This window comes from Nycticebus coucang, chromosome 8, assembly GCF_027406575.1.
Source record: "Nycticebus coucang isolate mNycCou1 chromosome 8, mNycCou1.pri, whole genome shotgun sequence".
In the NCBI taxonomy this organism is placed as follows: domain Eukaryota; kingdom Metazoa; phylum Chordata; class Mammalia; order Primates; family Lorisidae; genus Nycticebus; species Nycticebus coucang.
In genome coordinates, this window is record NC_069787.1 from 106,596,705 (window position 1) to 106,624,282 (window position 27,578).

Here is a 27,578-nt window from a genome sequence, read left to right on the forward strand (position 1 = left end):
TGCAGGGCCTTCTGACAGTGTAGCTGCCAAAGAGGACCTTTATCAGGCAGAACATCCCTCTCTGCCACCAGGCTGATGCTTTCTGGCAAAACAACTGCACCAGATAATCTAACTCCTCAGCTAATCACCCTGCACAGTCCCTTATACCCTCCCCTCACCACCCACCCCTGCCTTGTTTCAATTTTTGCCCAGACTAAGGAATAATATCAATTGTAGTCAACTCCTACATGTCAGGTGCTACTCTATGTATTTTAGGTACATGTTAAATCCTGGCAATAACCCTCTGAGATAGGCAATATTATTATTTCCACTTTAGTTCATTCAGAGGGAGAAGGTGAGTAATATTTCTTCAGGGCCAACTACATGCCACGCATGTGTCAAGAACACATAATACTCACAGCTCAGACACAGCCAGAAAGTACCACGTCTGTGACCACCAGACCTGGAGCTTCCCTTCTCTCTTTGCTGGAACACTGCCATGGGCTGAGAGGTGAACAAAGCGACTGTACAAAGGCTGCCCTTTCCCCTTCTCCCTCTGTTCACGTCTGTCCTCCATTTCCTACCACTCCCCACGAACTATGCCAGACTCCACTCTCAGCTGTGTTCCCTCACCCTCCAAATTATGCCAGATTCTCCTCTCAGCTATGTTCCCCTGCCCTCCATACCTCCATCCAGGTTTCATGGAACAAATCCTGGGTCTACATCAATATTTTTCAACTTTTTTTTATCTCATGGCACACTTGAACCTATATTTAAACTTCCGGGGCACACAATTAAATTATGTTGATAAAAAAAGAATAAAAAATATAAACTTGCTATGCTTTGAACTTTTTTTGAAAATGATTTAATTAGCGATCTTAAAAAATTTTCATGGCATACCTAAAATCCTCTCATAGCACAATAGTATGCCTCAAAAATCACTGGTGTACACTAATGGTGTGAATAGAGGCAAAGAAATTGGCTCAAGCCAATAAAATACAGCAAGCAGCAGACGGGGATTTTCTAAAGCCTAAAAAGCTCTCCCAAATCCATGGGGTCGCAAGGCACAAGGGGCCCTTGGCAAGGGACTACCAGAGTTGCAGCGTCTGGGGAGTGTTTTGGCCAGTTTTAGGGGGGTTGACATCAAAAGCTGAGAGTGACCAATGAAAGTAACTGATGTTCAGTGGAACAGCATGAACCATGCGTTTGGGGGACTCAAGAGTTGGTTTTCTGGGAAATGTATACTTAGCAGGAAGCAAAGGCACTTTCCCTGGCAAGGCTAGAGGGTCACAACTTCTTTTGGGCTCTGTCAGGCTTTATTTCATCTGGCTCACCCACCACAGGCTTCAGGAGGACAGGACCTTGTCTGATTTCTCTCTGATCTTCAGAGCCCAGTTAAAGTGGGCACCAGTGAAAGGTTTTGAGAATGAACAACTATACTAGTCATCATTTTAGAGAACAGGCTGTTTAAGAGATTCTACTCAGAACTGGGTATTTGATAGAGGAGGAAACAGGACCAAGGGAGGGGAGTGAGTTTACTCAGAGGCAGGCACACTGTGTTCTGCACAGAACAATATCCAGCCTCCACCCAGAACATCTTCATCTTTGCTTCAGTTACTGAACCCCCAAACCAGCCATAAGTCATTTACATTCTACTTTTCCATCCTCTATGGGCAGAACAGTTCCATCTCACACAGAAGGGAGTTAAGGAACTTGCTTTCCCCTAGCTTTCTGCAGGTCAGCCCCAAAGACACTCCTTTTCTCCAGTAAGCCAACATTCTCTCCCAGCAAAATGCATTTGCTCTGGGATTCTCCAGCCTCGAATTCTCTAAAGTTTTAGTTCCAGCAGCCTTTATAGCTGGGGACCCTGCTAAAACGTCTCCAGCACCCTGCATTTTCTATCTTCATAGCTCTCACCACAGTTTAAAGTTTACAGTTGTTTGCATAGATAACCACACTGGATTGTGACTCCATGGGGTGGGCCCCACGTTACTTGGCTTACCTCTTCAACCCCAGCACTTAGTTCAGTGGTGGGGGCTCAGTGGCACACGGTAAGTTTGTGTTAGATATTGTGCTTATTTTTAACTGGTGAGGGCACAAATGCTGAAGGTGGGGTGTGAACTCATGTGTGCCAATCTCGGGTCACAGTCAAAGGGGTACTGAGGTCGATAACGGTGCAAAAGCAACCGGTGGCGCGCAGAGGGCGGGCGGGGCTGTTCCTGGCTCAGTCTGACCCCGGACTGGCTCCGCACTCCGTCGCCACCTGTCGCCCAGAAACCGGCGCCCAGGTCTCCGCTGCGGGCCCGGATCGTGTGGGCCAGGCGTTCAGCCGCCATCCAGGTTCTCGCGGGCGCGGGCAGGAACGAGATGCCTGGGGGCCCAGGCTAAGCTTACCTGCGCGTCGTCTGGTTGAACAGCAGCGCTCGGCGAGTTTCGGGGACTGGGGGATCCACGGCCGAACCGGGCTGTCGGTCAGCGCGCGGCCCCACACCCGAGGACCACCGGGCATGGAAGGCGCTGAGTCTCACCACGCCAGGCCGCCTTCCTGCCAGGCAGCCCGACTCTAGCCTGCCTTGCCTCCGCGCTGGGGGCGGGGTCTAAGGTGAGCTTGACCTTGCCCTCCCTCAGCTCCCACTGGAAGACCCAGTCTGAGGGCGACGGTCTGCGCCCCGCCCCCTCGCTGAGGGCGGGCCCCAAGGAGACCCGCCCTTGACTCAAGCCCCGCCCACGGACTCCCAACCGCTGAGAGCTTTTTGTGCTGCGTGTGCAATTGCTTTTTATTTTCTTATGTTTTGTATTCCGTTTGTTCCCTACATTTATTTAATTTTGCCTTCTATTTTAAACAACTGAATTAAAAATATAAAAGTAACGTACGAGCACTTTTTACAAAACAAAATTACCTGGATTTGCTTATAATGAAACCAACAGGCCCCTTCTCTGTTGCTTCCGGCCACAGCCCTTTTTAACAGTTCTTCCGTTTAGTTCTGGTGGTCACCCCCTTGTCGCTAAAAAAAAAAAAAAAATAAGCTTATATAGCGATTTTTTGATTTATCTATTGACTTTCTGCCATGTTAGATGAGGATTTACTCTTACTGCGCTGCCCCGCTTCCTTCTGGCAAATTTACACCTCTATTCCCAAGCCCTGCACTGGTGAGTGCTGACACCTCAAACCAGTAGTGGATGAAGGTTTTCTGGAGCCTGAAGCTTACACAATTGTGGGAGAAGAGGGGAAGAGAGGACTGTTTTAGAAAGACAATACAGAATTTATGGCATGCAAGTGAACATTTATGTAGAATGAGAAAAGAAATCATAAAATCTTAAAGCCCTGGAGATTGGGCTTCCTATACCATGAGATTTCCTTAGGTAATTTAGGTCCGGAATTTGCTTTCCTAATGCAATCTGACTTTCTCTGCCTACCCAGAGCTTACTAACTCCCAGCTGCTCACAGGGGTTTGGTAGGGAGGGGCCCAGAAGGCCAGGATTCCACCAGCTTCTGCCAATAAGATTTCCTAATGGACTGAATTGGAGTGCCAAAAAAGAGAGACATCAGGATGATGTCAAGGTTTTGTGGTTGCTGGGCAATTAATTTCCAGCTTTTCTGGCCACAGTGACCTTACCACTTCACCTTAGCATGGGGAGTGTTTCATAAAGTTGACTCTAGACACTGCCCCTCTCACCTGAGCCTCAGTTCTCACCTGAGGTTGGCTGGGCAGGAACACTGTCCCCACTCTGAGGAGGGTCAATAAAGTTTCCCACTTGTATCAGCACAGGGGGCGTGCAGCTAGCACCCAGTAAGTACCCAGGTAAAAGGTACCTCCTGACTCACAACTGGAGACACAGTGTCTATACCCTCTCTAATCCTTTCTCTTGCTCCATGAGGTGACCGTGGGCAAATCACTTTACCTCTCCAAGCCTCAGTTTCCTTTTGTAATTGGAGATAACCCCTACCACACTGGGTTTGGGGGAGGATTAAATGGCTTAATATCTAAATGTGCAAGAATAATTATTTTTGGATATTCTCTTATTAATTAAGTCAATCTGTCTCCCAGTAGGATGGGAGGCTTATGAGAAAGTTTAGAGATTTCTAAGAATCTGTGTATAGCATGTGATACCACAGGTTGGTTAGAGCCCTAGGATTAGAGTAAGTGAAGATACAAGTAATGATTTCCACAAGTAGGGAAAGCTTTCTTTTCCTGGGGTAGGGAAGAGGAAGTCTTGGTCCTGGAAGAAGCCTGGTGTTCTGGGGTGAGAGTAGTGCCCCCTCATGATGGGGCCAGAACCTTGGGGTCAGAAGCTTGGATAATAGCCAAGCTTTACCTAAAACAAGTAAAGCGGGGAGGGGCCAGAGCTGAGAAATCCATTCTGAAGGAAAAACTAGCTCCTAATTGTTCAGAAGGGGGAATACCTTGAAGCAAGTCCTGTCCTTTGCTTAAGTTCGCAAAGGACTACCAGATCATGAGTATTATGGGGATAATATTTTTGACTCTCCCTATATTGGTAAGCTTCATTTCTCTGGGATCCTACCTGCCATTATAGCCCAAGGAGGGTGGCCATGTAATGCCGTATCAGGAAGGAGGAGGATTGTTCATAGAGGATGTCTCAGTTTGAGTTCCCCAGAAGCAGATCCCAAGATAAGAATGCTCATGCAAGCAGTTTATTTGTGAGGTACAGGCAAGCAGCAGGGGAATAGAGAAGTAATACAGGGCAGGAAAGGGAGTCCAAAAGGGATTGTTAAACCAGCAGCTATAATAGGTGATTAGAGTTTAATTCTGGGGGGAAACTCTAGAAAGCGTGTTAAGAATATGCCTCAGAATTATTATTCCCACCCGAGGAAACACTGCGGGAGGCAAGTGTCTAAGGGGAAAAACCTGGAACTGACAGATTAGCTCATAATTTTGAACAGTTAAAACATTATTCTAGCAACAAAAAAATGTGTTTAACAAGATAAGATCAAGCTACATTATAATAGTATTCTGCAGTTTTCTTATGAAGTTTTAGTAGTAACACTGGAGGCAGTAAACAACACGTGATGGTTTGTCTTGGGATGAGGTCTGAGGACCTTCTAGAAAAGCTCACTGTGGGATACTGTAGGACTGTAGGCTATGTCAGCCTCTGGGTTTGGATGAGTCTATTCTAATCTGGACTTCTGAGCTTTCACTGAGAAAGAGCAAGCTTTGGCTGGGTAAAAATAAAATGTGAAAAGGAGACTGATGGACCATTTTCAAATGGTCAAAGAGGGCAAGCTTTTCAATTGCCGCAAGTACTTTAGAAGGTGGGTGTTTTCTTACATTGAAAAGATAATGCTCATGAAAAATCTTTCTTATTAGAGCCATTGAACCACGTCCCCACTAGAAAACCTTCATTCTGTCAACCTGGCTCTGTTGCCCATATTTACTACAGAGCTAAAGTGATCCTTTTACATATGACTCAGTTTGTAATAGTCTCCTGCTCAAACCTCCCAGTGGCTTCCACCGCAAATAGAGTAAAATCTCAAGTCTCCCCAGGGCCTGCAAGGCCCCCACAAGATTGGCCTTAGAAACTTCTCCACCATTGGCCATCCTCAGGTCAAGTCTCCTCAGCTTTATTGCTGTCTCTTGGACACACTGAACCTGTTTGCCCCCCAGAGCCATTATGTTGCTATTCTTACCGACTGAAATGAAACAGTCCCCACTTTCAAGATACCTCACTCATTTCCTTAGCTTTCTAATAGACCACCCTATTGAACAAAGTAAGGAGCACTCCCATTCTGATAACACCTCTTTTATAGTACTTATTACCACTCATTGGAGTATATTTTTATTAATTACTTCTTTCCCTTACATAAATGTAAGGTCCAAAGGAGGCTGAGTCTTTATATATTTTGTTCTATGACATATTACCTTACCCAGAACTGTGCCTAGCATCCAGTAGATATTCAAGAAATACTTGCTGAATGAATAAGTGAATTGAATTCAGCAAATGAAAAATATAATCAGTAAACATACAAATAAAAATATTCTAGAATGCAGACTTTCAACTAATCTAGACTGGATTCCTCTCAAATTGGAGAGAATTGTTAGAACAAAAGAGAAAAAACAAAACAAAGTGGCCAAGTTATATTTCATAATCTTACATATAATTATGATTAAATATTTGACTGAGAAATTTTGCTTTTTTATATTTGACACAATGTCTGTGTTAAATATTTAAGAGAAGGTTAGTTTGAAAGGCTACATACTCATTTAAAAGTAGTAAAAACAAAAAAATTTCTCCTAGTCATTTTAATAATAATTCAGGATAGTGTTCTGCAGCTTCTGTTGGGGTTTGAGAGGCTAAGATGGTAACCAGTTACCTGAAAATAGAGGCCTTGACCAAATATTTAAGATCTCAGTTATTTTCATTTTCTGCCTATTTTTTATTCCTATTTCTCACATTTTATTTTTACCCATTCTTTAGTCACACAGTTCACACGCTAATATTAGTAGAAATATTTCATGGATTATTCAATGCAGCTAAGTAGTAAGAGTTTGCTAGAAAATAAGGCCAAAATGGGGCCACCTCGCTGTTCTAAGAAAGTAATTTTTTCTTAAAGGCACAGACAATGAATTTACAGAGGTCTCTACCCTTTATGCTGAGGTTTTGTAAGACACACGCATGTCTGTTGCAAAAGAGGCTTTACAGTGGAAAACTCTCCCTAAAAACATGTTTCTTGGTGGTGCAATTAAGATGTCTTATAAATAAGAACAGTTGAAACTATAGAATTGACACTATGGCAGGAAAACACTAAATAGTGCCTGTTTACTAATGAAAATTTTGCACTTGGGTGCCCCCAGCAGTAAAGTTTTGGTTTGCATCTGTCTGGGCTTAATTGTCTAAGGAATGCTCCAATAGCAGCACTGCATGCTATAAGTTTTTCCCTTCCTCCCTTCCTCCCTCCCTCCCTCTCCCTCCCTCTCCCTCCTTCCCTTCCTTTCTCTCTCTTTTTTTTTTGACAGAGTCTCACGCTGTTGCCCAGGCTAGAGTGCCATGACCTCAGCCTAGCTCACTGCATCCTCAAACTCCTAAGCTCCGGCAATCCTCCTGCTTCAGCCTCCCAAGTACCTGGGACTATAGGCATGCACTACACCTGGCTAATTTTTCTGCTTTCAGTACAGAAAGAGTCTTGCTTTGCTCAGGCTGGTCTCAAACTCCTGAGCTCAAATGATCCTATTACCTCAACCTTTTAGAGTGCTATGAGTACAGGCATGAGCCAGTGCACCTGCCGATAAGTTGTCTTTATTAATGGATCTTTTTATTCTACCCTTGTTGCTAAAACCCTAATCCAGACTTTGAAGTCCATTTGGGCCTACTTGGTACAAAGAGGGCTTCTGGAGGTATTCAAAGCTATAATACCTTGTTTACTTTGGGAATACCCCATCCTTTTGTGATAAGCAGAGAGTACCCAAAGACGTTTGACAGTTTTCTTAAGATTACACACCGTTGGCTGGTGGTGGAGTTGAAGTATCAGTGAAGATTTTTTGATTACAAGTAACAGAAACAGTCTCTTAGCTGAGTAGCAGGGAACTGATAGGTAGATTGGGCCTTCAGAACTTACAGGAATGTTGGGGACCCAAGCTTAGCAAGGGGTGGGAAGAAAGCCACACCTGTGGCTCAAAGGAGTAGGGCACTGGCCCCGTATGGCAGAGGTGGTGGGTTCAAACCCATCCCTGGCCAAAAAAAAAAAAAAAGAAAGAAAAGAAAAAAGAAAGAAAAAAGAAAGCAGCTCTGAAAAACTAGAAAGCAAAACTCCTGGGAATAATCTCTTGTCAGAAATAGTCTAGTCAGGATGCCACTGCAGGGATAGATGATTAAATTACAGAGGTTTTCATGCCCTTATTTCTCTCAGGTACAAGTTAAAGTCATCAAAGTCGCAGGAAGGGCCCTTTGCCCTCTGGTTGGCCCTGGTTGTCCTGGAAAAGTGTTTGCAAACTTCTTCAACTTCAGATATAGAAGGAGAATCATCTGAATGTACACTCCCACTAGGATTCTCACAGTAGAAAGAGGAAATTCCTTAAAAGGAAACCCCAAGAGATGCTGTAAGGAGGAGGGTAGGGTTGCAGAGAAGCCTGGGAGCCCCCCAGTGCCTCCTTGCAAATCCCCTTTCGTTTGACATTAACCAGAGTCAGTTTTTGTTCCTGGCGTCCAAAGAGGCCTTAGTGATAATCTTGATCTGTGCTCAGCTCCCTAAACACACATGTGTCAAGCAAGTCATGGGCACTGGTTTGTACCTGTGTCTCCAAGGAGCTTGCCTGTCAGAGCTCAGATCAAATATTATCTCCTCCTCCTTGCATTCCTCTCTGATCTAGGTTCTTTCAGCTAAACCATGTTGGTCTTTACTGTCTAAGCAAGGCCTTGACCTGCCATGGTCCCTAGGGCCTGGCAAACTCAATGGACTTTTCCTATGTGAATCTAATGCTCACAGTCAGACTAGTCTGGGTGTGTCCAGTCTGTCCGAGTGGTCTAGCAGAGCCAAAGGTCATGTCCTGATCTTCTCCACTTGCCTAGTGCCTCCTGTCCTGCCTCTGATGAGAACTTTAGAAAGCGATGACAAAGTCACATCCCTCAACTTTGATCTGTCTTCTGAGAAGAGACTGGTGAGAAACACTGCTCACAAACTTCAGAGAACCTGGCATGAGAGGAGCTATGCAGTCTTTCTTTCTTCCTTCTTTTCCTCCCGTTCTCTGAAACTCTTTGGTTCTCCAGGAATCAGATGCTGAGGTAAAGTACAGGTACAAAGGCTTACAGGGAGTTAACACCTGTGCAAGCAAAAGTGCAGAAGAGGATTGGGCAGGGGGAACTGTGAGGCCATGATGTAGACCCACGAGAAGAGTCCTGCATGGGGCAGAAGTGGCCGGGCCCCCACGAATCCACTTTGCTGAGTTATGGGCCACCCTGAGGATAGCATGGCCTCAGCTGGGAATCCTGAGGCAGGCCCTGGAGAAGCTAATAGCTAGAGACTGTCATAAAACCATGCTTCTTCCCCCAGGGAGAAAAGTCTTTTCTGAAGACAGATCTGAGCAGTACATCTTCATGTCAGCCACACCTTCTTACCAACCAGTATTTGTTGACAGGAGCTCATGGAGTGGCCTGGGTCTCAGCACATGGCTCACAGCTCTGGGCCAACATTTTCAGCAGAGTGGGACAGGTTAGGGCTATATTTGTAGTGAGAAACAAATTTTGTTCATATTCCAGATCTTAAAATAATAGCTAGAAATGAGGATTTCATCACTGGGTTCTTGAACCTAGTAGCAAAGTCTCGGCCATCAGCCCAGGCTCTGTCTCCTTCCTCTGCTCGCTGGGGCCCTGCCCTGCACACTTGCTGCCCCTCCCCCTGCTCTACCTGCCCTGGACGGACACTGTGCTCAGAGGACCCACTGGCTGAGTGAGAGAGGGAATGACTGAATTCTGGAATTAGAAAAGAATGATAGTCCAGGTGAAAGAAAGCTGTGAGAATAGAACAAATTACATAATGATACTTCCACAACAGAACTCCCAACTGAATCACTTAGGGATGGGATGATCATGTTCACCCTCAGGGATTCTCTGAAAAATTACTTGACTGTTCATTCAGTGGCAGAGCAGTGTCTGCTTTCTTTCCTGCCTGCCCCCCAGTGATGACAGTGATTGGTTTAGTCTGAACCTGCAGCTCTTTGGCTAAGTTGCCATTCCTCCCTTGAAGGCAGCTTTGCTAAAGGCATGGAGAGCACAGATTGTCTGCAAAGGCGTGTGGCTCTATGGATCTCAGGCCAGGAGGTGGTAATTGACTGCACTAGCCTGCCTTCTGTCCATCTTTATCCCATCACACTTTGTTTGGATGGCACCTGAGCCTCAAGCCTCCAGTTGTGCCCACAGTTGGTTGAAGCACAGTGCCCCTTGAGGGGAGGACAGCAGGCGGAATGCGCCCTTTCACATGGTCCTATAATGACTTAGAGCCATGAACTAATTGGCCTGGCTTTCCTCAGGCAGTTCCAGAGACTGTGATTGGGACTGATCTGACATCCTGCCCTACCAGAGAGCATGCTGTGGGAAGACAACCATGAGGAGAAGCTAATTCCCTCAAGATCATTTTTAGAAAGGACAGGTGGAATTTCACACTAAGGCTTTGGTCAAGACTGCCCTATTTTTTCCTTCCAAAATGAGGAAGTCAGGAACATATTAGTAAGTGCTTATCCATTTGCAGTTTTACACATATGGAGTTGGTCAGCTCAGGTTAAGTCACACTGTGCTAACAAACAAACTCCACATCTCAGTGACTTAGAAAAACAAAGGTCAACTTCTGGTCCCGGCCACATGTCCATCATGGGTCGACAACGGCTCTGCTCATTCTGCATTTACACACTCACCCTCTTGGGGACATTGTATTATGACAAAGGGAAGAGAAGGACATGGAGAACCATAAGCAGGATCTTAACACTTTTGTGCAGAAGTAACGTCATTTTTCTCCATGTTTTGTTAACCTGAGCAAGTTGTATGCCACTTTAGGTTGAGCAGGCTAAGGAAGTATACCCCCTCCCATCCCCCAGGTCACAGGGCCAAGTCCAGTGTCAATGGAGTGAGAAAGTAGACTGCTCCTGCAGGGAAAGCTAATCTTGTGAATTTACAAGTTTTACACATATGGAGTTGGTCAGACCATTTACATTTACAATGAGAAGCCGGCTGAGGAGGTTCAGACAATCTAGTAAGCTTTCAGGTATGTGTAAGGCTCTGCACTTGCAGATGAAGGCAAGGGTGGCCTCTCCACAAACAGCATGATGGAGTGCCTCAGGGCCTGAGGTCTGAGGTCTCCCTCAGCTTCTGTGACCTTGAACAAATTGGCTAACCTTTCTGAAACTCTACGTGGGCATATTAATACCTCTCTGTTAGGGCTGTTGTGAAGATTAAATCATATATCTGCAGGTGCATAATACATAGGAGATTTTATGATAAAGTAGTTCATACTTGCTGTGGACAATTTGGAAAATTCAGAAAAACAGGAAGGAAAAAATACACTCAACCATTTCTTGCCACCTGAAAACAAACAGTGTTAAAATTTTGGCATATTTCCTCTGAATGATAAAAGCATGCTATTTTTAAAGCTGCAGCTGTTTCTGCATTTGGGCAGAAGGACAAGGAAGACATTTGTTTGGGAAGACACCTTAATGGGCCTATGAGTTCCCCTCTCTTACTTTCTTTGGCTAGGCTGGATGGGAAACTTTACAACAGAAGTTTTCTAAATTCTTGGCGTCTTATCTCCCAGAAGTTTTTAGCCCTCTGTTAAAAGCAGAGAAGAAGGGAGGTTCTAATGTGGGGGCTCTGGAAATTGTAAAAGCCAGGATGTGAATGCGGCGGGAAGCCCAAGCCTAAGAGAGAGATAGACATAGAGAGAAAGTGAGGGATACGGGGAGAGGGGCTGGCAGCCATGAAGACGGAGAGAGATGAAGAGGGACACAGGAAGGCACAAAGAGGAACACACAAATGGTGGGGAGGAACGGATGCATGTACACACGTGTGTACACAAATACGTATGCACACACACACGTATGTGCATGGAGGCAGAGCAGGAAATCCAGAATGAGAGTGACAGCCTGCCCCCTCAGTAAAGATGTGGCAGGCAGGTTTTGCCTGGGGCCCTGCATGTCCAACTTCAGAGAGGGAAGCCTGATGTTCAGTTCTTAGCATTTCCCTGCCCTGGGCCACAGCACCCCCCTTTTAATTATCCTCAAACCTTTAGAATAAAGTCTGTTGCTGGTGCTATAGGGAACACAGGAGAGGGGTCTGGGTCAGGAGAACAAGAAAGCAGCTTAGGGACAAGAGCAGGGCCCAAAGGGACAATGCTGAGATCTCTCATGGGGATTGATAACTGAGCTAAGAGGAGTGCTTAGACAGTGGATCTCAACCTTCCTAATGCCACGACCCTTTAATATAGTTCCTGTGGGTCGCGACCCACAGGTTGAGAACTGCCGGCTTAGAACAAGGGGTGACAGGCCACTCCTGGAAAAATGAAATCTCCTTTTCTCAAAGTGTCCTTGAAATATCAAGGAGAAACCTTCAGATTCCTGTTGTTCTGTGAGATTGGGGGTTGATTTATCCTATTTTGATATTAAATCTGTGACTTGATATGTATTAAATATAAAAACGATGGCTATATTGATATATGTATAAGGCACATGTGTATCTATGTCTATTCAACATAGTTGAAATCGCACTGTCCATGTATCTTTTTTTTCTCCTAAGTACTGCATTTCAAACATTCTCCCACATTATTAAAAACTCTCCATAAACATCATTTCAGGGCTTTTACCTTTTAACAGCCATTGAGTTGCCCTCCCTCTGCCTCCCGCTCCCTGGACCCCTCCTTTGTCCTGCGCCCACTCGCTTTGTTTCATCAATTCTCCCTGCAGAGCTGGAGGAGGAGCCTCTGACAAGGTCTTTGGTGGGCTCAATTAGGGAAAACATGGACCGAGTCTCAAGAAGGGTGATTGCTGTGTCCCTCCCCCTTGTTACGGGAGCCATCACCCAGATGCTTCCAGAGTGCAGGCACAATTTTGTTATTTGCCATTGTGGTTAATGAAAAGATGAAATTGGAGCCTATGAACACAACATGTAGGCAGTACCATAATTAGCCCTTTGGAAGGTGAAGGATCCACTTTAAAATAAAAGAAAATAGCTTTACTCCCACAATGAAATGGCTGCAATTTTCCAGCTAATGCAGAACCTGCGGTATTTCTGTAATTATGTCCCCCAGGACTATTATTCACTGTAATTTCTTCTTTTCTTTTTCTTTCTTTTTTCCTCTTTCTTTATTTTTTACTCCTAAGTAAATTCCCTTCAGTGAAAAGAAGACTCGATAATATTATTTGCAAACAGAAGGACAAAGCTCTTACCTACATGACGAATGCATTTATTTTGAAAAGTAAAAAAATAAAAGGCCGAATAATTAAGTTCTTAACGTAGTAGAACTGTGTTGTCTAAAATCAGTCAAACTTGTACAGGCGAGACGTGGCCTTATTTCCCAATGAAAGGGCAGGTGGCTGAACAAGGAAAGGTGATTTTTCTGGGAGTTGAGCAACCCTATGGCAAATCACAGGTAGGATATGGAAACAAGGGAGGGGTTGGGGCAGACAACCCAGCAGACCCCAGACCAGACCCGAGACCATCACCTCACCTCTCTGTGCCTCAATTTTCTTATCTGTGAAATGCATAAAAATCCCCAAAAAACATCCTCAGCTTACAAGCTGGTCTGAAACATGCAAAAGTGCCCGGACCTGGCTCAGTGTCTAGAATGTGGTCAGGGCTCAACAATAGTGATTATTTTTTCTATTGAATGAAGGAACATTTAACACAGACTGAACCTGAGCTAACAATGACTCATTGGCTTCTAATGACTGATGGCTCCACAAATGCAGGCGATGATCAAAGTGAGAATCTTCTGATTTTCTCAATGCAGCACTTTGAGGGATTTTACAGCAAAGAATCTTGCATGACAGTGGCCTTATCCTGTTTTACACTTGAGGAAATGGAGACTCAGCAACTTGCCCAAGGCCACGCATCTTATCAGTGGCTAAGCCAAGACTTAAATTCCATTCCATCTGATTCCAGAGTCTACACTCATTTCTTAGCTCAAACCCTGTCCTGGCTTTACTGTGTGCTTATTTTTCATCTGTGAAATGGGCGTGTTGCTTGTCAGCATGGTCAGATGCATGGCTTTTGTTATCAGGCAGACCTGAATTTAAGCTCCACACCTTCCATTTCCTAGCTGTATGACATCAGGCAAGGAACGTAATATCCCTGAGAGCACTATCTGTAAAATAAGAGAACCTAGGTCATGGATGCTGTGGGCATAAAAGAGATAGTGTTTGTAAGCCAGTATGTGCAGTGCCTAGCATCTTGTAAGCATCTAGTAAAATAAAAGCTTTTATGATATCATTTTCTATGTTGCTATTGTGAGGATTCATGGAGGTCACAGACATGAAAGTCTTTAAACTTGGGAAGCCCTAGATTCATAGTGGCCCCCATCACAATTTTTTTTTTTTTTATCAACAACTTCCAAGCCTCTTCTGGTAATAATAGCCATGGGGCCCTTATAACCCATTGTGAGTAAACCATTCCTACACCTCTTAATGCTCTCAACTCATAACTGTCCCCAGATATGTAGGGACAGTTACCAAATGAAAATGTTTGCAGGAGGCTTCAGCAGCCAGTGCAGAGGCTTAGGCAGCAATCCCCTGTCCAGATTAGTTTTACTGCAGAGCCTAGTCAAACAGAGTCCCTGTTCTCTCAGCACACTGGCACCAAGACCTGGCAGGGGCAGGGAGAGGGGGAGCGGCTGATCTGTGATTAAAAATTCACTGTGGATCATCAGCTAACAAATCATCCCCTTCGGGAAGACTAAAAATTGACTGCAGTGTCAATTTACTGCCCCAGCCTGGGAATCTGTGCCCCTGGTCTGGGGACGGAGAAGACACAGTAACTGTCTCTGTTGGGTCTGAGGGTGGTGGTGGGGAAGATAGTACTGATAGGTATATGATGGTCTTTGGGGGCCCCATCTCCCTCTCTCCCTCCTTTCCCTCCATTCCTCCTCCTCTTCTTCCCATAAATAACTGCTGAGTCCCTGTTGAGCTGTGTGCTGGTGTAGGCTCTGAGCTAGAGAATGAATCTCACCTGGCTCTGTTCTCAAGAGCTACAGAGATATAAAGGACAATGGCACTCATTGATCAGCCATCCTGGAGGGAAGTGCAGGAGACACCGAGGGCGCTCAGAGAGGCCTCAGCCTAGGGATGGTGGTGGGTAGGTGTCCAGGAGAGCATTCCAGAAGAAAAGGCATCTGAGCTGAGCTTTGGGGAGTGTTGGAGGTGGCATTTAGAAGAGCCTCAGCAATGCCTTGGTGACACTTGGGGGATACAAGTCATTTGGCATGAATGGAGGTGGATTAGCAATCCAGGGAGAGCAAGTGTGGGGACGGTGAGGCCAGAGAACAACATGGTAAAGCCAGGCTGGGGGACAAGAATGCATCGGGCAGGCCTGTTACGTGTCTGATGGCCTCAAATCCCCATCCTGCTATTTAGCAGCTGGAAAACTGTGAACAAGTTTGTCACGTGGAGAAACTTGGTTTCGTCATGTGTGTGGCCCACCTCATGGGGACAAATCTCCAAGCCAATGTCTGGCTCACTGGGGCACTCAGCAAATGGTGCTTCAGTCTTTCTTCCAGGTGTGGGGATTGGAGAGCTGTGGGTTGGGACAGCAGGCTCACTCATGACTGGCCAGTGGAATTACCTATTGCCCAATTCTCTGAAGTTCATACTGTAGGTGGAATGATAGAAACCACAGTACCTCCGAGACCTCCCTGTGGGGTGTGAGGCTGAAGAGGAGCCCCGCGTATCCATGCAGCCCTGAGGCAGGCACAACCATCAGTCAATGTGGTGTGTGTGCCCCATGGTAGGGGACTCCACTGCAGAGAGAATGGAGATGTTCACAGGCTGAATGAACGCCTATGAGCCTTGAGTTTTATTTGTTTATTCCTACAGCATAAAGGATCTTTGCAGAGGAAGCAGAGTACGCTCCCACATTCAGCAGGGCCTGGCACAGAGCGCAGTAGGTGTTGGGAGAATGGCTTCATGAACTTTCCTCTCCTTCCCATGTACTGTTTCCCTCCAGTTATGCCTGCCCTGCTCAGTACTGTCGGAAGCCCCAGGTCACAGGGTCTGGGGAGGTTATCCTAGAAACCGGTCTGTCTGTTGCCCTCCAAATGTCCTGTTTTCCTCTGCATCCAGAGAGCATGGTCGGTAGGCTTGGCCAGGTGAGTCTGGGCATGCTCCATCTTTTCAGAAGGGCCCCCTTCCACAGTCTAGTTAGCATGATGTCACCTCATCAGGCCACTGAGGCCTGGGACAGTCAGGTGGTGGGGTAGAGGTACAGCTACAATGCTACTGGGTCTAATCTAGAAGTAAGTCCTATGGCAGACATCAAGAGAGGAGAGTCTGACCTTGTCTGCTTTTGCCAAAAGGCCAAATATGCCATGTTTTTACCTTCCCTATCAATCTCTTGTAAAGCCCTCCCCTAGTCTAGCTCTAAAAAGCCCTGTTAAATGGTGTGGCTTTTGCTGCAGGTCTCATCAGAGATGGCCTGGGAATGTACATCACATACTAAATACCCCTCTAACATATGCTTTCAGCAGCTGCCCTTCTTGCCGCCCTCTGTCCTTTCTCTCAGCCTCCCCTCCTCGGCCTTTTCAGGTATGCTTTTTCTCTCTCACTTCAGGGTCACTATGCTGCACAACTCTAGGGGTGCTATTCACATCGTAGTCCACGTATATGGTGTCCCCATCCCATGCGAGGCTACACGTGGTTGTCCTGCTATACCTCCTTCAAAAACCCAGCACTAGCACATCAGCCCAAGTTGACCAAAGCTACACCAAAAATGTTTGCTGCCCCGAACCTCGGCCCTCCATCATTCCTACCTCTACACTTTCTAATGGTGACTGTTCACCATAGGCCTAGGTGAGCCCAACCTCCTGTAAGGTAGTGGATGTCTGGAGGCCATGCTTTATGTCTCCATTTTACACGTGGGTAGACTGAAGCTCCAGGACAGAAGTTACACAGGACACAGCTGCCAAGAGGCACTCCTGGCAGTCACTCTCCTCCAAGCCCATGCCCTTCCCCATTGCACAACACTTGTCTTTTTTTTTTCTTTTTTTCTTTTTTTTTTTTTGTAGAGACAGTCTCACTGTACCGCCCTCTGGTAGAGTGCCATGGCGTCACACGGCTCACAGCAACCTCTAACTCTTGGGCTTACGCGATTCTCTTGCCTCAGCCTCCAGAGCAGCTGGGACTACAGGCGCCCGCCACAACGCCCGGCTATTTTTTTGTTGTTGCCGTTTGGCCAGGGGCTGGGTCCGAACCCGCCACCCTCGGCATATGGGGCCGGGGCCCTACTCACTGAGCCACAGGCGCCGCCCTAACACTTGTCTTTTAATTTAGAGTATGGAGGGAAAGACTGTGCTCTGTATTTATATTTTATTATTCCTTTAAGGGTTTTTGCAATGCTACACACTACAAACTGAATGAAGGACTATGTGGCAAAAAAAGATCAAAAACCTTTTAGATCACTGATGCTACAATAGCATGTTGTATTTTTATTTTATAAAAGGAAGTAGCATGGTGACTTAGTACATAGACTTTGATACCAGACAGCCCATGTTCTAAGCCCAGCTTTACCATTGGCCGGGTGACCTTGAGCAAGGTGGTGAACCTTTCTGTGTCTCAGTTTCCTTGTCTGTAATTTGGAGGTAATTACCTTATATAATTGTTGTAATTGACTAAGTTAATAGGTACAAACACTTAGAACAGAGCCTGCATTTTAGTAAGTGCTGTATAAATTTAAGTTATTGTTATAGCTAAAATGTGGGTTGTTCGTTCTGCAGCTTGACTATTTTGAAGAAGGACCAGAAAGCAAAAACAGTAGCTAGATCTTGTTCATTCAAGACGCCTTGAGGTCTGGGCAATGGTTTTGAGGGTGTTTTAACAACTCTGCTGATTAGTGAAAAAAAGAATTGATTAGGTAGCCGAACCACACCAATCTTGGCCTAGGTGCAAATTCGATTATAACCGCAGCATCAATCATAGGCTCTTGCCGCCCCAGGCAGCACAGGCTTCCTCAGGCCCTGGCCCCTGGGCACACGCCACTTTGCATGCCTGTATTCAAGTCAACAAAGTAGTGAAAGCAATGATGATGGCAGAGAAAATCAGGAAATTTCTTTCCTCTTCTTAAAGGAGTAGAGTCCTTTAATGGAATACCTGAGCTTAGACATTCATTACTTTAGGACACCCACTAAAAATAATAAAACTCACATCCCCAAGCATGGAAATTTCATTGACAAATGCAAGCTATACCAAGATAGGGATCTAAGCATCTAACATTGTCACTGGAATTTTTAACTGAATGGATAATTTTATGAAACAATAGTCTAACTATCAAATCATATGCTCAGCTTCTACAAAAGATTGAAAGAGATGTTTCTTCTACAACCCCATTTCCAACTTTCCCCCCATTCTAGAATACTATTTCATGGCTGGCCAAAGGGCCAAGCAACCAGACTTTCTGGAGGAGAGTTCTTCCTTTTTAGCCAGTACCTGGGCTTCCCTGATAAGTCCTCTGTTTCTGGTATGGAAACAGCCAAAATAATCATGATGGGTAAGAATAGCTTTGGAATAAGTTCTGCTCCTCCCCTTTTTAGATTGGTGGCATTCACACCGTGCCACAGGATCCTGGCCCAGGCACAGAACTGGTCCTCCCCAAGCACAGAGCTGGTCCTCCCCAGGAGAGTGCCCTGTAGGATGGCATGCCCAGTTTGTCACAAAATTATGCATCATTTTTGTTGTTTGCAGGGCTACTCAAATCCGCAAATCCGCAAATCCAAACAGGCAAGGTGGAAACTCTTCTGGAGGGAGTAGGGATTTTCCTTTCACCACAGAGAACTCAATACATAAGCATTTGCTAATACTTGCTTCCCCAGTTAACACATCCCAGCCTGATTTCCAAATAGCTCTGTGGCCTTAATGGGCTGCAAGGGCATTCATTTTTGTTAATTTTGTAGCCGACAATTTCTTCACTGGTGTAGATGGCCTGCAGACTATGATTTGTTAGTTCTCATTAGAAGGGAAAAGTTGTAGTCCTGTACTCTCTGGCTTTCATAAATCACATTTCAGGTGGCGTTAGCATGCTAGAACATTTCTGAGCACAGGCCCTGACGTGAATAATCCCAAGGATGTGGATCTGTGTCCGGCAGCCGGCACTTGGAGCACTTCTATGATCCCATCTGTAATTCACCGAATATTCATGCTGAAGCACAGACAAAGGTGAATTAGTTCCTGAAAAAATGCAGCAATGCTCTATTGAATAGTCAATTATTAAACACATAATGGAAAATATGGTGAGCAAGGCATGCTGAAGATGTGCCGTGTTTGCACAATTTCTAGAAGGAAGGTTAGCTTATAATTTTTTTTTTTAATTTTTTAATTTTTATTTTTAATTTCAGTGTGCTTGTTCATGTTTGTTTTGAAGTACTCCTTTTTTGTTGATTTTCTTCTTTCTCCTGCGGTGCTGGCTGTTTTTGATGTTGTTAGTAGAGACGGGGTCTTACTCTGGCTGACTGCTGCTCATATGGGTTTTGAACCTCTGAGCTCATGCAATCCACCTGCCTCGGCCTCCCACAGCGCTGGGACTACAGGCGTGAGCCACCATGCCCGGCCTAGACATTTCATATAAATGGAATCATAGAATGTGTGGTCTTTTTTGTTTAGCTTCTTTCATTAGCATCATGTTCTGGCTGGGGGGGTCTATCCATGTTGTAGAACGTATCTTATTCCTTTTTACTGCTAAATAATACTCTATTGTATGCAAAATCCCATTTTGCTTACCCATTCATCAGTTGAGGGACAGTTGGGTTGTGCCCCTTTGTGGCTTAATTTTTGTTGTTGTTGTTTAGACAGTCTCACTTTATCACCCTTGGTAGAATGCCATGGTGTCACAGCTCTCAGCAACCTCCGACTCCTCGGCCTAGGCGATTCTCCTGCCTTAGCCTCCCAAGTAGATGAGACTGCAGCTATTTTTTTTGTTGCAGTTGTCGCTTTAGGGGTTCAAACCCTCCACCGTTGGTGCATGTGGCTGATGCTATAACCCATGTAATATGGGCACAGAGCCTAAATTTTTAATTTTAATAAATCCAATTTGTTGATTGTTTTCTTTTGTCACTTGTGCTTTTTGGTGCCAAGTGAAAGAAACTATTGCCTAATCCAGGATTGTTAAGATTTATACCTGTTTGCTTCTGAGTTTTATAGTTTTAGCTCACATTTAAGTCTGTAATCCATTTTGAATTAATTTATGTATATGTTATGAAGTACGGGTCCAACTTTATTCTTCTACATTTGGATATCCAGTTATCCCCAGAGACCATTCTTTCCCCAATGAGTAGTCCTGACCCCACTGTCAAAAACCAACTGACCATCAGCTGGGTGTGGTGGCTCATGCCTGTAATCCTATCATTTTGAGAAATCAGCCAAGGCGGAAGGATCACTAGAAGCCAGGAATTTGAGACCAACCTGAGCAACACAGCAGTTCTACGTCTTTGCTTACACTTTGTATGTAAGACGTTTTTTCTTGCCTCAATCTACAGATGTGAAATCAGAGTTCTAATTTATATTTCATTTGTTAACTAGTGAAATTGAACATCTTTTCATATATTGGCCATTTAAATTCCTGTTCATGGGCAGCACCTGTGGCTCAGTGGGTAGGGCGCCGGCCCCATACACCGAGGGTGGCAGGTTCAAACCCAGCCCTGGCCAAGCTGCAATAACAACAACAAAAAATAGTCTTGCGTTGTGGCGGGCGCCTGCAGTCGCAGCCACTCGGAAGGCTGAGGCAAGAGAATCGCCCAAGCCGAGGAGTTAGAGGTTGCTGTGAGCCGTGACACCACAGCACTCCACCAAGGGTGATAAAGTAAGATTCTGTCTCTAAAAAAAATAAAAACAAAACAAAATAAATGCCTGTTCCTGTCTTTTGCTCATTTTCCTATTAGGTTGGCTTTTTCTTGTTGACTCACAGGTGATCTTTATCTGGATTCTAGAACTTTTGTTGGAAGTTCCAGACAAAATGTATCACAGATCTTTTCTCCCAGTTCATGACTTGCCTTTATGCTTTCTTTATGGTCTCTTTTACGGTTTTTTTTTTTCCTTTTTATTCTTACTCTTCTTTTTCTTTCTTTCTTTTTTTTTTTTTTGGCTTATACTTTATTAAGCATTATTTTTTATTTCAGATCAATGTAAGAGTATAAACAATTAGATTATAATGTTTGCTGTTTTTTTTTTGAGACAGAGCCTCAAGCTGTTGCCCTGGGTAGAGTACCGTAGCATCACAGCTCACAGCAACCTCCAACTCCTGGGCTTAAGCAACTCTCCTCCTCAGCCTCCCAAGTAGCCGGGACCACAGGCACCCGCCACAACACCCAGCCACTCTTTGGTTGCAATTGTCATTGTTGTTTGGCAGGCCCAGGCTGGATTCGGACCCGCCAGCCTCGGTGTATGTGGCTGGCACCCTAACTGCTTGAGCCACAGGTACCGAGCCTATAATGTTTGCATTTGTTAGATAAAATCCCTGTTGTAGTTGTGTCCTGCCCTCAGGAAGTGTGCCATAAACCCTTACATTGTGCCCATTAAGTAGGAGCACACCAATCCCTTTCCCCCCTCCCCTGGCTCCACTTCCTAGCTTATAATTTTTGAAAAATGCAACAATTCAATGATGAACTGGAAAACATATACCTTTCCTTAGAGGAATGTCCTTATGTCCTTATGTTCATTATTCAAATTTTCTTGTATTTCACCCCTTAATTATGCCTTGGAGCTATCACCTCTTAAAACTCAACATCAGCATTTCTGAAGGGAATAAATGGGAGTGAATTGTCCAATGTGGTAGACCATCCAACAATTTTTATATTTTTGGTTTGTTTTGGCCTTTATTCAACTTATTTGTGAATATAGATGTGTGTGCTCTGAGGGCTCCAAGCAAAACAGTGCACATCTTGCCTTCCTACTGGACATCTGTGGTTTCAAAGTCTCAAGTGGAAGCAAAGCACCACCTAAGAGGCTTTCTTCTCTCCAATTTAGGCTGCTTCCACATCGCTTCAGACTGTCCTGGGACAGAAGAAGCTGTTGGGTGGTTTAGATTCAAAGCACCACCTCTGCAGCCCCAGCTATATTATTAAGGACAATGCTGGGCACAGGTGTTTCCCTTGACCTTGTCAGGAGTCAATGGGTGTTAATCCTTCTAAGTTTTGCCACTAGCTATATGTCTTTGGGGAAACCACTTCTCCCTTTACTCATCTATAGAATGCTGAATTTTTAAAAATAAGGATTATTAAAATAGTATCTGGAGGTTCATTGAGTAGTCTCAACTCAAGTGGGGTATGATCATGACTTGATTTCATTTTCTCTAACCATTGCTTTCAGTTGTGCATGTTGACTCTTTTCTATTCTTAGCAACATTCTTGGGCAGATTCTATCACACTTAGTTATTAGAAGTTAAATCCAATTTAACATTTTTATCTGAAACTCAGTTTAGGTCTCCTCCCCTCTCCTGTGACTCTAGGAGTATGTAGGAGGTAGGTAAGTATGACTTTCTCCTTTGCCTGTACTTTAGAGCAGGGAATCTGCTTCCCTCCATCCCCTGCTCCGTGCCCTCCAAGGTCGAGAGCAAGGAGGAGGAAAACGGAGAGCAGAAGTCTTTCCTCATACCTGAGAACTGGTCAGTAGAGGGGAGGCTGGTGCTGTTGGTCCCTGAGGTTTAGGGAAGCCCCAACTCTGGCTAGTGGCCAGTACGGTGGTCCTCACATCAGTGGCATATATGGGCGTCAGGGACAATGTTCAATTTCCCTCTAGCTGAGGGCTTATCCATAGTGAGACAGCCAGAATTTTCTTCATCGTATTCCATATTCCATATTCCTAACTCCTTTTTGGGGGGCCATTGGGAGGAGTCCTTTCTTGTACCAGCTATGTGTCACACAAGGTGGTGAGGGTAGTGGGGAGCCCTCTATACTATGATTTTCATTTTTGCTGCTGCTATGGGCTGCTACAGCCAGCCTCTGATTTTCAGGAGGAGTGAAGCAGGCCCAAGCCTCTGTCTAGACCAGTTGTTCTCAACCTTCCTAATGCCACGAGGTATTTCGATTGTTACAAAGGGGTTGCGACCCACCAGTTGGGAACTGCTGGTCTAGACGTATACACCTAAGTGCAAGGAAAACATATCAAACTTTCCCCCCAATATATTACCAGGTCATATGTTAACAGGTGAGTGCCAAATTTACCCAAGCCATGCATAAGTGTAATGCTTTTCCTAAGGGTGGTGCCTGTGGCTCAAAGGAGTAGGGCGCTGGCCCCATATACCAGAGGTGGCAGGTTCAAACCTGGCCCCAGACAAAACCTGCAAAAAAAAAAATTATAATAATAATGATAATAATAATAATAATGATAAAAAGATGCTAGTCCTCTCCTCCTTCAGCCTCCTCAATCTCTATGAGTTTACCCATTGGAGCCTCCTGTGCCTGGATTAGGCAGGAGAGGGTGGTCTTCTCCTCTAAGCTCCTTTCTCCTTAGGACATTGCTCTTCATCCTTTTTAGATAGACTGATAAAGGAGAGGGTGGCCCTGGCTGGAGGTAGAAGGCATGGCTCTGCCCCATAGCCCTAGGGCAAGGCAGGGTAGGGATGTCTGGCTGTAATTGCTTCAGGCCCTCCATACAGCATGTGATCCATGGCGACTCCATTCCACAAGTGTTGGGTTTAGCTGATAATCCTGGAATCATGAGAAAGATCCACGGGTTCAACATTTTTTTTTACAAGTGTGTGTATTAGAGTTTGTCTGACTTCATTGCATCCTCACAGAGTCACATGACTCAAAAAGATTAAGGACTATTGAAATATATGATGTCCAGTGAACTTCTAGCTTTCACAATTTATGACTTTAGTTGGAACTGAGTTTCATTTGTATTTTAACATTAATGAGGAAGGTTGGTGAGACAAGGTCACCCTTGCTACCCCTGCCCCTCTGGCGGAGAGTGAAGGCTGAGTGACTGTGCTGTCCTCTGAGGAGGACCCATGTGGAAGGGAGACCCCACCCCTCGGGGCAGGGAGGCCTTGTCGAGGGTAGGTTTCATCCTAGGCTTAAGAGATGGTGCTGTGGGACTTTCCATGTGGACAGAGACCAGGAGAAAGAAGCCACCTGGAGGGAGCCTCCCCTCTGGAGAAGAAATGTTCTGTGAGGTGAATGGTCTCCAGTCCTGCCACTTGTACTTTATTTTCTCTGGGATTGAAGCCTCATTCAGGGGGGCCTTTTGTGATCTCAGCATTATTGAAAGGTCTTTGCATCTGTGTTGCCTCTCTGTCTGTCATCACCTCCTAGCTCCCCTGGACTCCAGTGTGAGGACAGTAGCTCTTTTTAGTTGGGGTAGGCCAGGCTATATTGTAATAATGAACCAGTTCTCAAATCCCAATAACTTAGCACAAAAAGAGTTTTTTACTTTGATAAAGTCTGGCATGGGTCAGCAAGGGCTGGCCTTCTCCTAGTGACTCAGAGACTAAGCATCCCTCCCTGCTGGGATGCCGTCCTCTTTAAACCTGTCTGCTAAAATTTCTATGGTAGAGAAAGAGAGGGATGGAGGAGATCTCTTCCTGAGCCAACCTTGGATGTCTTGGGCTTTAATTAAAGAAAGCCACATTTCTTCAGAGACACTTCCAGGCATTTTTTATGTCCAATGGGTTATTTCTATCTCCACAATAGATTATTGTAATGTACTTGCCCAATTATGTTACAATGAGTTAGAAACAGACTTGTCTGGGCTGCCCTAGGTCTGGTAATGATATTGTACATTTATATAGCACTTTCATTTTTCAAGAGCTTTCAGATTTATTGTCTCATTTCACTCCTTCAACATCTTTGTGAGGACTGATGGGCCACTTTCTCCCCTGTGTTGTCCAGTTGGAGAAGCTGGGCACAGTAGGGTTTGGTGTTTCCCTTCTGCTCCCACAGATAGATTTTGAAGACATGTGAGTCTCCAATGATGTAGTAATAATGCAGTTGACTCTCATTCAATGCTTGATGACTGGATCCTAAGTGGAATATAGGAGGTTTCAGTTGTGGAGTGGGTGGGGCAGCTGAATGTAATGGCTCTTGAAATCCCCAGAAGAAAATTTTCAAAGGCTTTTAAAAATGTGTAAGAATTGTCAAAAAGGAGATTTGGCATTATAAATTGTTAAATACAAATCACAGCACTGTTTGGTATGAAACATCATAAAATTGCAATTTTTTAAACAAAAGAAGAAATAAAAATAGAGACTAGGATTTAATTATGGTGGTTTGCACATATACATTTATCCCTCCTCTCTCCTGAGATATCAAAGATAGGCAGAAAAATCTTCCATCCTTTCTTCTCAGATTCTTTCTTTCTTTTTTTTTTTTTTTAGACAGTTTTACTTTATCGCCTTTGGTAGAATGCTGTGGTATCACAGCTCACAACAACCTCCAACTCCTGGGCTTAGGCAATTCTCTTACCTCAGCCTCCCAAGTAGCTGGGACTACAGGCACCTACCATTATGCCTGGCTATTTTTTTTTTGCAGTTTGGCCGGGACTGAGTTTGAACCCACTGCCCTCGGTATATGGGGCTGGTGCCCTACCCACTGAGCCACGGACACTGCCCCCTTCTTCTTGGATTTTTGTAGTGTGAGAAAAATGCTTAAAGATATTGGTACAGAGAAAAAATTACAAAGACCCCAATAGCAATTACAGCAACAACAAAAACACATAAATGGGACCTGATTAAGTTAAGAAGTTTCTGCACAGCCCAGGACACAATCAACAAACAGACAACCTACACAATGGGAGAAGATATGTGCATGTTATACATCTGCAAAAGGGCTGATAACCAGAATCTGCAAGGAACTCAAGTAAATCAACAAGATTAAACAACCCCATTAAAAATTGGGCAGGAGATGTGAATAGAAACTTTTCTTTCTTTTTTTTTATTAATATTAAATCATAGCTGTGTACATTAATGTGATCATGGGGCACCATACATTGGTTTTATAAACAGTTTGACACATTTTCATCACACTGGTTAACATAGCCTTCCTGGCATTTTCTTAGTTATTGTGTTAAGACATTTACATTCTACATTTACTAAGTTTCACATGTACCCTTGTAAGATGCACCACAGGTGTAATCCCACCAATCACTCTCCCTCTGCTCCCCTCCCCCCTTTCCTTTCCCCCTTCACCCTATTCTTACATTATAACTGGGTTATAGCTTTCATGTGAAAGCCATAAATTAGTTTCATAGTAGGGCTGAGTATACTGGATACTTTTTCTTCCATTCTTGAGATACTTTATAAGAAGAATATGTTCCAGCTCCATCCATGTAAACATGAACGAGGTAAAGTCTCCATCTTTCTTTAAGGCTGCATAATATTCCATGGTGTACATATACCACAGTTTAGTAATCCAAATTAGTACATTCCTTTTGGAAAGATGTTTGGAGAACACTTAGAGAGCTAAAAATAGACCTGTCATTCAATCCTGTAATTCCTCTACTAGTTATATACTCAGAAGACCAAAAATCACATTATAACAAAGATATTTGCACCAGAATGTTTACTGCAGCCCAATAGAAACTTTTCTTACAAAGATAGACTAATGGCCGACAAACACCTGAAAAATACTCATTGTCTCTAATCATCAAGGAAATGCATATCAAAACTCATTGAAGTATCACCTAACCCCAATGAGTATGGCTGACATCATAAAGTCCCAAAACAACAGATACTGGCATGGATATATAGAGAAAAGAAAACTCATACACTGTTGGTAGGACTGAAAATTAGTACATACTCTGGAGAAAGTAGTATGGAGATTCATCAAAGAACTAAAAGTAGACCTATCATTTGATCCTGTAATATCATTACTAGGTATTTACCCAAGGGAAAAAAAGACATTTTGTCATAAAGATACTTATACTTGAATGTTTATAGCAGCACTATTCACAATTTCAAAGATGTGGAAGCAACCCAAGTATCATTCAATACATGAATGGGTCAATAAATTATGGTATATGTATACCATGGAATATTATTCAGCCATACAAGATGGAGATCTAGTATCTTTGGTAACAACCTGAATGAAACTGGAGAACCTTCTCCTAAGTGAAATATCACAAGAATGGAAAAACAAACATCACATATATTCAATACTAAATTAGAGTTGATCAATACCTATGTGCTCAGATGGAAGCAAAACTCAAGGAAATTTAAGTAGGGGGAGGGAGAGAAGGGGATGGGCAAATCCCCACTCAACAGGTACATTGCATGGGCATACTGCACACTTTCTGGGTGGAGGACATGCCTATAAGAGCAAACCTTATAAGAGCAAACTATGTAATCCAAACATACATACCTCCATAAGAATATGAAATAAAAAAAAAAACAGATTTGGAAAAAAAATCTACATTAAAATCTTTTAAAAAGGCAGAAAAAAGAAATAAAAATAGTATGAATCTTCAAAGACAAAGAAATAGGAGCCAAGATGACAGTGGGTAAGAGAGCCCCATGTTTGGGAAGGTGAGACATAGGTGGAAGAGAGAGCTGGAATGCACTGTCTGGGTGCAAGAAGAACCTGACACTTCACACCCACAACGGAGGGCCAGGGACAGGAAGGTGCTGCTACCTCCAAAGACAAAGGTAAGCCTCACACAGGAGATAGAGGATGTACAAGGTGCAGGCTGGCCCAGACCTCCTCTATGCCTGGACACAAGAGATGGCCCCAGAGAAACTGTACCAGCAAGGCCCTGAACTCAGGACATTCAACACAAAATACAAGGGCATCTGGGGAGATGTCAATGAAAACAGGGATCAAATAAAAGTCTGCAGTTGATTGAGGAGAGCCAAGCTCCTTTCCTTTGCTCAGCTCCGACAAGAATACTGACTTCCTAGCTTATCACCTCCATGCGATAAGCATTCCAGAATGGAGAACAGAAAAGCAGAAATAGGAAGGAAGGAAGAAAGGGAGGGAA

The 27,578-nt window shown here is 44.3% G+C and overlaps 1 protein-coding gene across 5 annotated transcripts in view; it reads right to left on the bottom strand.

Moving 5' to 3' along the window:
• Positions 1 to 2,707, bottom strand: part of NMNAT3 (nicotinamide nucleotide adenylyltransferase 3) — a 106,500-nt gene extending 103,793 nt beyond the window's left edge. Inside the window, exon 1 of one of the 5 annotated variants that reach the window (XM_053599441.1) lies at positions 2,374 to 2,707. In XM_053599441.1, the coding sequence (XP_053455416.1) occupies positions 2,374 to 2,488 (115 nt within the window). In that variant the 5' untranslated portion in view covers positions 2,489 to 2,707. The remainder of the gene's footprint in view (positions 1 to 2,373) is intronic. The other 4 variants (XM_053599444.1, XM_053599440.1, XM_053599442.1 and 1 more) reach the window with 4 other exon arrangements.
• Between the last annotated feature and the right edge of the window lie 24,871 nt (positions 2,708 to 27,578).